Raw genomic sequence first — 15393 nt, forward strand, 5'->3', positions numbered from 1 at the left:
GGTATACTTTAAATGGATGACTTGTATGGCATGTGGATTACATGTTAATGAGGCTGTTAAAATAAAAAGATGCCACGACACAGTCCCATATGCAGAACTCAGCCCATCAGCCCATCAGCCCAACTCTCAGCTCCAAGAGGACAGGGATTCCTGTTTCCCACTGGCACAGTCCTATGGCCTAGCCTGTTACTTGGAGTGTAACAGACACAGTGAATGCTAGTTTTACTAAATCAATGCAACTGTGTTAAACACCAGTCTTGTACACAGTTTATGAGAAAAGAGGAACTGCAGCAGAACCTAAGTGCACTAAGGTTTTTTGAAAGAAGAATATCATAGGCCATGAATAAGTTGCAGGTCTCTATCATTAGGAGGGTAACTGCCTTCAAATGAAGAAAGAGAGTGATTGAGTAATTATAGCTTTCAAACTGTACCCATTTCAGATGATAGGGATCATCTTACTATGTGGCAGAGTTGGGAAATGAGCCGTTATGCTTAATAGAGAGTTAGTATCACTTTTAAGAATTAGACAAACACTGAGGAGCAGTTAAGGATTGGTGACATACACTCACAAAATTAATACTTCATTTATGATTCTAGACGGTACCCTGCAGCACTTCCAGCATACACCACTCATGCTGTCCAGACACCGAGTTGCTGGCTAATCAAGAGCTTGCATCTTAGACAGGCTTTATTGTCCACCTTCAGTAGAGGTGGTTGTGTCTTTAGAAGACTGTGTGGTGTTGGTATTCTAGCACTTGCTCTCAGAGTTCTTTCAGGATTGTTTCAGGAATGGGTTTGGTGCACACTATGGTAGGGCCATGCACAAGGGTGATAGCAGCTGGCACAGTGATCAGTTGAGCTCCATTCTAGAACCCTTGGCCAAGTTGGCCATCCCCTGTATCTGGACTTAGAATTTTGCATCCATGTTGCCTGTTAAAAGTAAGGCTGAGCCCAAAACTTGAACTGAAAATGCTCAGAGGTAGGGAAAGTATATTGGCCCATCATTTTTATCTTCAGCATAACATTCAGACTTCTTCTCATTGCATTCTAGCCTTGTGAAATAGACAGAGAAAAGTGAGGTTAGTGCAGAGACGGTCTTTGTGAACCAGGAAAGTTCACCTGCCTTCATAGCTTGTTCTGAGGTCAGGGAATTCTCTCTTCAAATGGAGATAAAATAGAGAAGCTTCCAGAATGTCACCTAAATGCAGATTTAAAAAAAAAAAAGTTCAGATCATAAGAATCATTAAAACCTAATGAATAAATATTCATTAACTTACCCTTCCACACCCAGCTCAAATACCACCCACCCACCCCTGCCTTGGGGCTTTGTGTCCATACTCTTCCCAAAGTTAGACCAAGTTAGTTGAGCTGTCCTTAAATACTCCCAAAGCAGTTGGCTCATGCCCCTGAAACAGCACGTGCCCAGTTATGTTCTAATTCATTGTGTTCACGTCTGTCTTCCTGCCTGGATGCTGACGTTCTGCGAGAGAACAATTCACCTACTATCTCAGCACCTGGCTTGTGTGGGCTGGTCTGTAGGAGACACTTAATATATGTCTGTGGATGAATGAGTAATAGGAGAGCTCATTAAATTTCATCTTTCACACTGGGCAAGAAGAAGACACATCATACTGAAGTATTTCCAATATTTCAACTTCCTTTTTATGATTTAGAATAAGGTATTGAGGGCACAATGGATTATTTTTTTAATTGTCACCCTTGATCTCTTCACCTACCCTCCCTCCCTTTCAGTCTCATGAAAATATTTGTCTTAATTTTCTTCAATTCAGAGTCTTTCTGAAGAACTCCCTTCTCTTCTTTCCAGGCAGGTATAAATGAAAATGACTTTTATGATGGGGCATGGTGCGCAGGAAGGAACGACCTTCATCAGTGGATTGAAGTGGATGCCAGGCGGCTGACCAAATTCACTGGTGTCATCACGCAAGGAAGGAACTCGCTGTGGCTGTAAGCATGGTTGGATGTGTGCTTTACTAGACCCTGTGTCTTTGGTCTATGGTTCCAGGGGTTTTTAAAGTTGCAGAGAAGTGTCTGGTAATAGGCAGTGTTGCTGTTTGGTGCGTTCCAGTCAGCTCTGACTCATGGTTACCTACATACAACAGAACAAAGCACTGCCAGGTCTTGCGCCATCCACACAATCCTTGCTGTGCTTGAACTCATCATTGCAGCCAGTGTGTCAACCCATCTCATTGAAGGTCTTCCCCTTTTCACTGACCCTCTACTTTACCAAGCATGATATCCTTCTCCAGGGACTGGTCCTTTCTGAGAATATGACCAAAGTCTGGCCATTCTTGCTTCTACAGAGCATTCCAGCTGCCCTCCATCCAGGACAGATTTGTTCGTTCTCTGACAGTGCATGGTATTTTCAGTATTCTTTGCCAACACCACAACTCAAAGGCATCAACTCTTCTTTGGTCTTCCTTAATAGGTAATAGAAGGGAGAAAACTGGAATGTGGGCATGAGATTGGGCTTGCTGTAGACACAGGTCTCACTTGGCAGGTTCATATATTGGAAGAACACCCTACTCCTGTATTAACCAGAAAAAGGATCCACTAGGCAGGTTAAACAGAATAAACAGAAAAGCAGTCAGAACAACGCAATGTAAGCAAATGCTGCCATCTTGGCTCCATACTTTTTGGTGAGAGAGTAGGTGTCCTGACTGGTGGATTGACATAGCCAGAGAGGATGAAGTGTGGACAAGCAGTGAGCACTAGGCAAGGATTTTGGCAAGGAACAGGGCCCAAGCCATAGTCCTGGGCTATAAAATAGGAATCTCCCAGACTCTGAAGAAGGACTGAAACCCTAGCCAGGTACCCTTGAGAAGGGGAGCCAAAGTGAGGGATAACCCAGTCTGCAGAAGCCCATTTCTTAGAACAGAGGTTGGTCAGGGCTGGGTCAGTAATAAAAACAAACAAACAAACAAACAAAAAACCCTGCTGCCATCGAGTCAGGTCTGACTCATAGTGATCCCTCCTTGGGTTTCCAAGGCGATATCACTACAGAAGTAGATTGCCCAACCTTCCTTCCAGGGAGTGGCTGGTGGGTTTGAACCACTAGCCTTCTGGTTAACGGTCATATTGTTGTTGTTGTTGTTGTTGTTGTTTGCCGTAAAGTCGGCCCCGACTCATAGCGACCCCTCCTTGGGTTTCCGAGGCAGTATCACTATGGAAGTAGGATTGCCCAACCTTCCTTCCGAGGAGTGGCTGGGCGGTTTGAACTGCCAGCCTTCCAGCCTTCTGGTGAGCAGTCAAGTGCCTTAGGCACTATGCTACCAGAGCTCCTAACAGTCAGATTAGGGTCAGTAATAAGCATGATTTAATGACAATCCTAAGAGAGGTGGGCTATTGTCCCTGAAACTCTCTAGCCCTGCCCAGGGCTGCATTTCTGGGCTCTCCATGTAGTTCCGGCCATGTGGACAGCAGCCTTGAAGAGATTAGGGGCTAGGTAGGGCCTGAGGACAGCAGGGTCTTGGGCACTTTCTGCACATCACCTGGAAACTGGAAATTCCTCTGATGTCTTCTCCGTTGAGAAGGCCAACAGCACAAGTGACCCAGCTCTTCTATGCTAGGCGATGACTGCTATGCTGATTGGCTAAGAGCCCTGGTGCCTGCCCCACCTCACGTCTATACCACCCTCTGGAATTCTAGTTCTTCATGTCTCTCAATCTTTACTCTTTACCCACTGGCAGTTGTGAAAATATGACTGTAATTTGCTAGTTAGATTAATTTAATTTCTGGAAAGGTCAGAATTAATAAACTGGGACAGAAAGTGAATCTAGCCTCTGGGCCAACATTTAACTGCCTGACGCTGTCACTGTTACGGAGGCTTATTACGTAGTGGCAGTTGTCAGCCAGTGACTCAACATCTCTTGTTTTCCTCTGAATTTTATTTATTGTGATGACGATATTATAACATCTAAGAACCTTTTAAAACAGGATCCATAATTCCACTGCCCTTATGCAGATAGGTTTATTTTTACATTTGCAATCATGTTACATATGCAATTGTATGTTATGTTAACTCTAAAAATACATCTGCAACGTTTTCCATGCTGTTTCTCAAAGTTCATAAGGATCGTTTTGAACAGACTGTCACTTCCTTGGTCATACCCCTAGTACCATACCAATCTTCTATCCCATATCATATTGCAAAAACATATTTTCACATCTTTTTTCTTCATGTGAATTATCTCCTTCAACTAAATCCCCAAGCGAGGATAAGCTGCATTTTGACAACCTTTCAGATGTGTATTGGTGCTGTTTTGTGGATCATATTTTGTCCCTCTGCTTTTCAGAAGCACTTCTGGACATGTTCACATAGGTTGATTTCTGCTCTGGGGTGGTCGGTACCATCACTTAACACCGTGACGATTGCTTTCACTGCTTAAGTACTGAAGGGCAGGAATGCTGGAAAGAAAAGTTGGGTTGCTCGAGGGAAACCAAAAATTGGAAAGAAGGCCTGACTGAGGGGGTTTGAGGTTGTCTGCTGGGACAATAGCAGAGATTGTACCTTCAGGCTTGGGCATCACCTTTCTGCCCGACCACGTTTATCAGGGGCCCAGGGTGGTGTCCAGTGATTATTGGATTAGGAAGCAAGAGGAGAGGTGGGAATGGGCTCACATTCCCTTCCAACTAGAAGCATTAGAGGGTTATGGGTGAGCAAGAAATTGCATTTGAACAGTAGCATTCCTTGGCATAGCCTGGAACAAGAGCAGCTAAGATGGAAGGAAGGGATATTATTACATTTAAGGGTCAGTTCTTTTTCAGTCTAAATGTGTTTCAAAACAAATTATTCTTCAGGGACAATGAAAAGAAATCTAATGTGTTTTGGTTTGGCTCACCTCGTGGAACAATATTGTCTCCACTAAGGGCTCAAGAGGAAATGGATAAGGATACTTTCTGGTGTCTGAGCTCTTTTTTGTTTGTTTCCTCAGAGGCATAAAAAATGCTGAAAGCATTGGGATCTCTTCTTGGAGGACCAGAAAACATATTAACAATAAATGTTGTTGTTTTTCTTGTTGCTGTGGAGTTGGCTGCAACTCATGGCAACCTTCTGTTTAACGGAATGGCATTTGCCAGGTGATGAGCTTCAAGGTCTTGTTTGAGTCCCTTGTCGCAGCTGTTGTGTGGGGCCTTCCACCCCACGGTTTCAGCGTTGCATCAGCCGGGGCTCTGTGGTGGTCCATACGCTTTCGCTGGCTCATTTTGGAAACGGGACCTTTCTTCCTGGTTTGTCCGGAAGTCACCCTGCTGGTGTTCGAGATACCGGTGGCCTAGCTTCCAGTGTCACAGCACACAACAAATGTGTGTTGCTGTTCATAGATGCCCTCCATGTGGTTGCTGGAATATGGAAGCACTTTACTAGTGATTGGAGTTAAAGATACACATTCCGAATACAATGAACACTTCATCAATAGGACTTTCATACTTGGTATTTTATTTATTTATTTATTTAGATTGTGATTTGGGTGAAAATTTACAGAGCGAATTTACTTTCCATAGAGTAATTCACATACACTTTGTCTCATGACATTAACTACAGTTTCCCACAATGCAGCAACTCCCCTTCCACTTCCTCCCGATAGTTACCTCTTCCCTGTGTCCATCCCTCCAAGCACTCCTGCCCCCTGAGCTGTTTCCCTGTGCATACATAGCCCTTCCTTCTCCCATGATTGTTCTCTCCAAGGAGTGTATCTACCTCAGGTAAATGTTCAGCTCCTCTGCCTGTCTTTTGTTTGGCTGGAAGCCACAGGTGTGGGTTCAATTCCAGACCTGAAGGGCAGCTAGGGACCACAGTCTCAATGGTTCCACCAAGCTCTATCAGACTAGCACACCTGGTCCCCTCTTTTTTCCCCCAAATGATTTTGAGTTTTGTTCCACATTGTTCTACCTCTCTATCCAGGATCTCGTACATAGATCCTCCTCTGAGTGGCTGACAGTGGTAGCCGGGCACCATCTAGTTCTTCTGGTCTCATAGTCGTATAGGCTGTGGATCGCATGGCGTACCAGTCACCAGGACTAATCTTTTCCATGAATCTTTGGTTTTTCTTCATTCTTCTTTGTTCTGGATGAGGAGAGACCCATCGTTGCTTCTAGATGGCTGCTTGCAAGCTTTTAAGATCCCAGTCACTACTCGCCAAAGTAGGAGGTGGAACAGTGTTTTGTGTAGTATGTTATGCCAGTTGAGCTTGATGTCCCCTGCGACTATGGTCCTCAGCCCACAGGTCCAGTATAGTTGGTATTTTAAATGAATGTCCATACTCTTATTTACTCCTGATTTGCTCTTTTTCTTTAAGAAATTGCATTCTTTAAGAACAGTTTTAGGTTTATAGGGAAAATTACTCAGAAAGCAGAGATTTTTCACCACCCCTGCCCCTCTGGCATGCAGTATCTCCTATTATTAACATCTTGCATTTGTGTGATACTTTATCACAACTGGTAAACCAATATCGATCCACTGTTGTTACCTGAAGTCCACAGTTCAGCAGGGCTCACTCTTGGTGTTGCACTGCTCTGAGTTTTGACAGATGCGTCGTGTCACATGTCCACCATGACGATATCACACAGAATAGTTTCACTGCCCTTAAAATGCCCTGTGCTGCTTCTGTTCATCTGTCCTCCCTCTCTCCCCCTGCTAACTAGTCTATATGTGTCCATCAGTTCCCCTATCTGATGCTTATTGAGTGTTTGATAGTAAACACTAGGGCTATAGAGTGGAGTAATTCCTGGCTGTGCCTGTAGGGAGCTTCCAGTCTTGGGGAGGAATCCAGCATTAGACCCATTAGAGTTCAGCAGGGTCCACACTGATCTGGAATGGGGAAGGAGAGCTGCTTTCAGACCTGGCATGCAAATGAGGTAGATGATGCAGAGAGGTGGTAAGGCTTTAGCTGAGGCCCATGACTAATTCATCATGAAGTTGAAGATAAAATCTGATATTCCAATTTTAATGTTTCAAGTATTTGAAAGTAGTAAAACATAATTGTTCTAAAGATAATGAATATATTTTTCACCAGTATAAATGATCCTTCCGCACTGCATTGCAATTTAGTGAAAATTTAGTATACTAATAAAAACCAATCTTGTATTTCCCTAATGTCAGAAAGTATATTAGGTATATGAGTGTTATTATAACTGATGTGGTGATCCAAAAGTTAATTATCCTGTTTGAGGTAAATGGATGCTTCTAATTACTCAGAAGAAATGCTGGCGATTTAAAATAACCAAACATTTTTAATTTTAATTGTTTAATAAATAAAACAATTCTCATTACCTCTTGGGAGTCTGTACATTTGTCCTTAAAGTGCAGCAGCAGCTCCATCAGTGACCTTGTAACGTGATGGCTGAGGAAGGTTTGCCCAGCTGGCTGAATTTTAAATGTAGTTGGGCTAATTGGAGGAAGAGGAATGGGCTGTGAGCCCAGCTTTGGGCCTGAGAGTACAAAGATGAACACGACTCTTCCTTGAGCCTTAGGAAGCTCGTGTTACATGTGACAGTGGGAAGTCCTGGCAGGAATACCGAGTGTGGGCTTCTCTGAGAATTCTGCTGGTGATGGAAGGGAGCTGATGAAGCACCAAAGTCAAAAGCAGGACAAGGTCAAGGAAAGGCGTAGTCCCTCCTTTGTCCTGAGGAGACAAGTGTGTCTGTAGCTGGAGGGGTAGAGCCAGCTGAGAGAGAAACATTAGCTATGAAGTGAATGGGAGCAGCTGATGGGGCAGGTACTCGAGGAGGCACAGGTGTGGTGATGAGGTGTGGCGCTGACACAGGTAAAGGGACTGACTTTGGAAAGGAGGAGCATCTCCTGGTCTCCTGAGATAATAGGAAGGGGGAAGTATTGAGGTGGGTTTTGTGTTCTTAGTGAAATAGAAGGCAGGGTCCTCTGCAGAGAATGAATGTGGTAGTTTGGGGATTGGAAATGTAAGAAGGTAAAAAATCTTTGTCCAGGGCAGAGAGGGCTCAGCAGGGGTCAGGAACTCGTAGATTTGTGGCTGCCACATTTGGCACTAGCCACGGTTTCTGCACTGGAGGATGGTAAGAGTTGATCCAAGTTGGGAAATGATAGGTCAGTTGCAGTGGAGGGATGACAAGAGACAAGGGTGTTGCAGGTGCTGGTAGAACACAGGCTGCATTAGGAATGAAGGGGTGTGCGGTTGGTATGAGAGCTGGTAGGGAAGGAGTTGAAACGCAAAAACACAATATGGAAGGTTCATTTACCAGTGCAGGGCAGGTTCAAGGGGCCCATGGAAGAGATGAAGGCAAAGAGTGAAGGGTCCAAGATACAAGGGAGGCTTGGCCAGTGTGGTAGTTAAAGTTGTGTGTCAACTTGGCTGGCTGTGGTTTTGAGTGGCTGGACAGCTGGATTTGGTTATTGCCCATGGTATGAGTGTAATCACCTCCATGGTGGAATCTGCTGTGAGCAGCTACATAGCTGCCTTTGGGATGTGGCCTGCTTCCATTATATAAAGAAGAGTTTTGAGAAAGGCCTCTAGCTTTTTGACGTGTTTGGTCCTGCATTGGGCCGAGTCATTGTCCAGTGGCCTGCTGTGTTGCCTGCCAGTTTTGGAATTATTCCTGGGCTTGAACCTGTGGCCTGCTGCTTGGCTGTTGATTTTAGGACTGTGCCTCTACTTGCAGACCTTGGGTTCATCAGTCTCAGCAGTCATCAGCTGCCTGAGTGAAGAGATGCCTCGGGCTCCAGTGAGCCTGGAAGAGGAGGCAGAGCTGAAACCCAAGGCTGAGGGGCCTTCACTCAGCCCCTAGAGCTGGCACTCTGAGTTTGGACTTCTAGCCTCCTCCTAAACTGTGAAAGAATAAATTCCTGTTTGTTAAGCCATCCACTTGTGGTATTTCTGTATAGTAGCACTAGAGAGCCAAGACACCCAGGGAGGATAGTGGCCTATTTCAGGACTCCATTGGCGCATTATTCCTAGAAGTGAGAATGGCCAGACTTCGTCTCATCTGCTTTGGTCATGTCGCCAGAAAAGACCACTCCCCGGAGAAGGATATGCTTGGTGAAGTAAAGGGTCAGCTACAAAAGGGAAGATCTCCAACAAGATGGATTGGCACAGTGTCTGAGATGACATAGCAAGGATCGTGAGGATGCTATGAGTCGGAGCCAACTTGACAGCACCTGGCAACAATAGCAGCATTGGTGCAGGGGAGATGATGATGGGGTTCAGGGACATCTGGGTCAGGTGGAGTGCACTGAAGGTCAGAGAGGAGCAGAAGTCAGAGAGCCTCAAGGCTACGGGCTGGCAGATTCCTTGGGGGAATCTCAGAGGCCAGCTGGACTATAGGAGAGGAGACAAAGGGACAGTTGAAGAGACAGTGGGGGCTGCAAGAGAAGAGGAACAAACGGAGGCAAGAAGTTGCCGTTGTTAGATGTAACTCTTTTGAAAACTGTCAGGTTTTGAACTGTTGAGTTTGGCATGAAATGGAGGGTTTTTCATGCAAACATCTCCAAGTTCAACTAGAAGGCCAGGTGTGCAGTTATTTCTTCGTTTTGTGTTAAAGTTCAATGATACCGGACAGTGACTTGAAATGAAATCAAGCTCTCACTTGTGGCGTGATGGCATGTACTGGTTTTCTGGGTGCTGATGACTAAGAATGAGCTCCAGGAGGGTGAATGTCTGAGACGGAAACGCCTTCAGTGCTGCTTCTGAGGATGGCATTTCCACCCTTTGTTCAAGGGCCTTTGTTCCTTGGCTGTGATTCCCCGGGAAAGCATCTAGATGGCTGCTGAGAGCACCCCACCTTTTCTGTCGCCTGTGTCCTGGTGGGAGACTCTGCTCACGGCTGGCACCCTCCCCAGGTTAGCTCACATCTATTTCCCACCCCTTGAGCCACGAGGGCCTGGGTGGCCTGGCTGCCTGCTGACCTCATTGCCTTTGCGTCTTGTCTTACCAGCACATGAGCCTCCTTCTTGTTACATGGATACACCCAGCATGCTCCTGCCGCAGGGCCTTTGCACTTGCCATGCCTCCTGCTCACTCTCCTCCATTCAGAGACTTTCCTGGATCACCCTTCCAAAGTGCCCCTGGCACTCCGTGTGCTCATGTGGCTTCATCAGAGCACTGATTTATTTCTTCGTACTTGCACTGAGATGTTCTCCCAGGAGCAGGTGCGGCCTGGCTTGTTTGCCTCTGAATTCTCCTACCAGGTCAGTGCCCTGCACAGGGCAGTTTCTCCAGGACTGGCCCCTCCATCTCCTTGCAGAAGCTCCTGTCATTCACACCTGTTCAGATCGTGTCCCGACCCTCTCTTCTGAGAGGCCAGCCAGGCTTCACCAGCCCAGGGTCCACCCAGCAGGGGCTCCCGAGTCTGTAAACATGGAGAGGAAATGCACCAGGGCCCCATAGGCATGTCTCCTTACTTCCTTTGCTGTCCTTCCTTCTTGGATGACACACCTCTCCCGGTGTTGGGGAGTAAGCGCATGGACCCCAGAGTGAGACTGCGAGATGTTGGTCCAACCTAGTGGTACGCCCTTGGGTGTGCTTCTCAGCCTTTCTGTGCCCCAGTTTCTTCATCTGTAAACTGGGTGTGATACTAGTCTCCACCCTTCAGGGCTGTGGTGAGGATTGAAGGAGTTATGTACGTCAAGCCTTTGAGGGAGTCCTGGGCCCACAGTGAAGATCCTGTGAGGATCTTCAGTACCTCCGTTTCCTTAGGAATCTGCTTTCTTTGCACCTCTCCCACCCCTCTTCTCTCCAGCCCCATGGAGCTCTCAGACCACACTCCTCTCTCTCTCTCAGGCCCTTGCTTCTCTTTGTGTGGTCTCAGGTGCCAGTCAGAGGCAGCTGCCACCAGCGCGCAGTGAGTGGGTGCTGTGAACGTTCTGTTCACCCTTCAGGCCTCAGTGGCCTGGGCTGTAAACAGAAGAGTGGCAAGCTCCCAGGCTTGTTGCGAATCTTCAGCGAGATGCAGTCTTTGGAAAGCACCAAGCACGTTCTGGACACACGGTAGATTCTCAACACATTGGAGCTGCTCTTGTTTGTGATGTGGCCCAGCTCACCCCCTTCTGCCCCACACTCTCAGCCCTCTAGCCCCTTGAAGTAAAGCTGAGCCATGGCCCAGATCCCCAGTGTCCCAAAGCTTCCACAGGGCACCCAGGATGGACTTCAGAACTGAATCAGGTTGGCCCTAAGAAGTAAAGAGTCTGACCCTTGTAAATTACTCCTGTGACACCTGGCATTTTGTTGGAATACACTTGATGAGCAGGCAATTTCTTTAACTCAGAGCAGGTTGGGTCTTACCCCAGCTCTGCTAGGCACTTTGCCTACATCCTTGGGTGGTGCCCCCCCATTGATCATTCCCAGTAACACCTTTCTTGTCCCCATTGTACAGATGAGGAAACTGAGCTTTGGAAAGCATAAGTAACCTGGTGTAACCCGCTTTGCCTCGTAATGTCCATTTTGCTGTACTCTACAACTCCACGCTGCCCCCCCCATTGCTCATGGTTTCTCTTGGGCTGTGGGGTGCAGATCAGTGTAGATGCCTCCACCAGCTGTGCACATGGGCTTGTACTTCAGCCGCGTGTTTCTGAGGCTGTGGCCAGGTGGGTACTGCATACGTGCCCCAGGGCCGACGCATCCGACTGGCAGAGGGAGCGGGGTGTGCCTGGGGCCCCACAAGACTTTTAGGGGCTGGTGAAAGTCTTCCATTTCTGTTAAAGTCATAAGGAAAAATAAACTTTTATGTAAAAGGAAATGTTTTAATAGATAATATTAACATATTCATCTTTATACCAATGTAGTTGTATAGTTTTAAAAAAAAAAATTCTTTTTTAATGGAGGAAGGACCTGTGGCAGGCAGGTTAATGCCCCCTCCCTACCCTTGGAAACCCAGTGGGGGTTGCTGTGAGATGTAATTGATCCGATGGCAGTGGATTTGGTTTTGTTTCCTTCCCCAGAAAAGATGTCCTAATCCCTGGGACCTATGAATCTGACAGGTTACACGCAGAGGGCATGAAAGTTGCAGATGGATTTAATGGACTGCTTTTAAAATAGGGAGATTGTCCTGGAGTATCCATGTGGGTCCAATGTCATTGTGGTGGTTAAATTTGTGTGTCATCTTGGCTGGGCCTGGTTGAGTGGCTGGGCAGCTGGTGGTAGTTATTCCGCATGATGAGACTGGCAATCAGCACCATGGTGGAATCTACCACAAGCAGCTGAGTAGCTGCTTTGGGTATGTGGTCTGCCTCCTGTATATAAGAAGCAGCTTTGGGAATGGTCTCTAGCTTATGGCACGCTTGGACCCTGCATATAGCTGTGTTGTTGTTCAGCAGCCTGCCATGCTCTGCTGACCTTGGGACTTACAATGGATTTGAATTAATGGCCTGCCATGTGGTTTGGTAACATTGGGACTGGGTCTTTTTACTTGACAAGCCTTGAGCTTGTCAGTCTCAGCAGCTGTCTGAGTGAAGAAAAGCCTCTAGCTCCAGTGGGCCAGGAGCAAGAGGCAGAACTGAACCATGAGGTTGAGGGGCTTTCACGCAGCCCCTAGAGCCTGGCACTTTGAACTCGGACTTGTAGCCTCCCAAACTGTAAGAGAATAAACCCCTGTTTGTTCAAGCATCCCATTTGTGGTATATCCTTGTCAGAGCGGCACTAGGGAACCAGAACAGTCATCACTGGTCCTTAGAAGTGGAAGAGGGGCAGAAGAAAGAACCAGAGAGGTGACAGCTTGAGAAGGACTTGGCCAGCTATTGCTGGCTTTGAAGACGGAGGAGGGGGCTGCAAGCAAGGAATGCAGATGGCCTCTAGAAGCTGGGAAAACCAAGGAATGGATCTCTCCAGTACTTCCAGAAAGGAGCATAGCCCTGGGGATGGTTTAATTCAGTGGTGATGGCCACCTGCACTTCTGACCAGCACAACTGTGGGAGTCCATGTATTGAGTCATTGTATTTGCTGCAGTTGGTTTCAGTAGCTGTAGGAAAACCCTACAGGATACCGGAAGTTCATAGGCCGTAGTCTGGCTGCTTCCTGACCCATGACCTTCAGAGTGCTCTGGTTGTTCAGGGTGCCTGCCAGGCTGCTTCACACCCCATAAACATGATCACTGAGCAAACTCAGGGCCAACCCTCTCCTCGCCATTCTTCAGAATTCAAATGGGCCTTTCTTCTGTCCCTTTTCTGGGCTCTCAAGTGAAGACTTCAGATTGAGGTCCTCGGAATGCCTTCTTTTCCCTTGCAGTAGGCCTTCTTAACTAGAAGCACAGCTTCATAACTCACCCTTTTCCCAAATTTATTGTGACTTGGCCCCAAATGTGACATATTTTCCTCTCTTTCCTGCAGAGACATTTTTATGGGAGGTGATGGAAAATAGATATTTCTAAGTTTACAACTTTCCCTTTCCTCTGGTTTGCATCTTGAAAAGCCATGGTAACCAGTCTGAAGTGAGAAGTCCAGTAAATCAATGGGCTGATTTTTGCACAGCAGTTAACTTCTGACAGATCTGAGAATGCAGCAGAACCTGTTACTATGTGATCATAGTTCTAAGTGAGAGAAAGGGGGAGCTGGAGGGGAAAGATGAGAGTATGCACCCATGTACTTGAGTTGTGTGTGCCCACTTTTACTGTAGACCAAAGATAAGACTCTTCTTTTTCATGTTATTTCCAAAAACTGTTGAAGGCAAGTTTAGGCCCTTAGGAACAGTGATGCCACCCAAAGTTATAATCCGGCCCCAGCAAGAGTCAGAGTTTGCTGAGCGGCCTGAAGGAAGCTCTGTTGAGGGGTTGACTGAAGAGTAAGATACCAGCTACCTCGTGGTTCCAACAGAGAGCTGGCCTAAAACTCGGAGAGCTTTCTGGACTCTCCCTTTCTCTGACTGTGCAGGGGTTTAACAGTGCTTCCCTACTTGTGTGTGGAGTGGACAACACCTAATACCATTCACAAATTCAGATGTGGGCTTACTGTTGTTGTTAGGTGCCGTCAAGTCAGTTCCTACTCATAGTGACAACGAACAAATCATTGCCCGGTGCTGTGCCATGCTCACAGGTTTTGTTATGTTGCAAAGCCACTGTTGCAGCCACTGTGGCAGTCACCTCATTAAGGGTCTTCCTCTATTTTGCTGAGCCTCTTCTTTACCCACATGCTACCCTTCCTCAGGGACTGGACATCATGGAGCATCATCCTGACATCATGACCAAAGTACGTGAGATGAGGTCTGGCCATTCTCACTTCTAAGAAGCATTCTGACTGTCTTTTTCGCTGAAAGCAAAGATTATCAGAAAGATGTTTACCTGTGTTTTATTGACTATGCAAAGATATTTGACTGTGTGAATCATAACAAATTATGGATAACATTGCAAAGAATGGGAATTCCAGAACACTTATTTATTCTCAATAAGTAAGACATATGTTTGTACTTCTGGCAGTGCCTGGTATTTGCACTTATCTTTGCCAGCACCACAATTCCAATGCATCAGTTCTTCTTCAGGCTTCCTTATTCGTTGTCCAGCTTTCACATGCATATGGGGCAATTGAAATACCATTCCTTGAATCAGAAGCACCTTAGTCTTCAAAATGACATCTTTTGCAGGAGATTTGCCCAGTGAAATACGTCATCTGATTTCTTGACTGCTGCTTCCATGGATATTGATTGTGCATCCAAGTAAAATGAAATCCTTGACAACTTTAGCCTTTTCTCCCTCTATTGTGATGCTGCTTATTGGTCCATTGTGAGGATTTTCATTTTCTCGATGTTGAGGTGTGATCCATACTGAAGGCTGGAGTCTTTGATCTTGATCAGTAAGTGCTTCAAGTCTTCTTCACTTTCAGCAAGAAAAGTGTGTCATCTGCATATTGCAGGTTGTTAATGAGTCTTCCTCCAATCCTGATGCTATGTCTGTCTTCATATACTCCAGCGTCTCAGATTATGTGCTTAGCATGCATACTGAATAAGTATAATGAAAGGATACAAGCCTGACACACATCTTTCCTGATTTCAACCATGCAGTATCCCCTTGTTCTGTTCAGATGATTTCCTCTTGGTATGTACAAGTTCCTCATGAGAATAAATAAGTGTTCTGAATTCCCATTCTTTGCAATATTATCCATAATTTTTTATGATCCACATAGTCAAATATCTTTGCATAGTCAATAAAACACAGCTAAACATCTTTCTGATAATCTTTGCTTTCAGCCAAGATCCATCTGACATCAGCAATGATATTCCTTATTCCATGCCCTCTTCTGAATCCAGCTTGAATATGGGACAGTTTCCTGTCAATATACTGCTGCCACCATTTAAGAATTATCTGTAGCAAAAAAAATTTTTTTTTAAATTAGGATTTGGGTGAAGATTTACAGAGTAAATTCACTTTTCATACAGCAGTTCACATATACTTTGTCTCATGTCATTGACCAAAATTTACAATGCA

At 45.9% G+C, this 15393-nt stretch overlaps 1 protein-coding gene across 1 annotated transcript in view; it reads left to right on the forward strand.

Moving 5' to 3' along the window:
- The window catches only part of CPXM2 (carboxypeptidase X, M14 family member 2), a 124687-nt gene that overhangs the window by 45267 nt on the left and 64027 nt on the right, over positions 1-15393 (forward strand). The window contains exon 4 of the mRNA XM_007936810.2: positions 1826-1965. Coding sequence (XP_007935001.1) covers positions 1826-1965 — 140 coding nt within the window. The remainder of the gene's footprint in view (positions 1-1825; positions 1966-15393) is intronic.

The sequence above is a fragment of the Orycteropus afer genome, unplaced genomic scaffold (assembly GCF_000298275.1).
Source record: "Orycteropus afer afer isolate SDZICR_OR568_19922 unplaced genomic scaffold, OryAfe1.0 scaffold00038, whole genome shotgun sequence".
NCBI classification, from domain to species: domain Eukaryota; kingdom Metazoa; phylum Chordata; class Mammalia; order Tubulidentata; family Orycteropodidae; genus Orycteropus; species Orycteropus afer.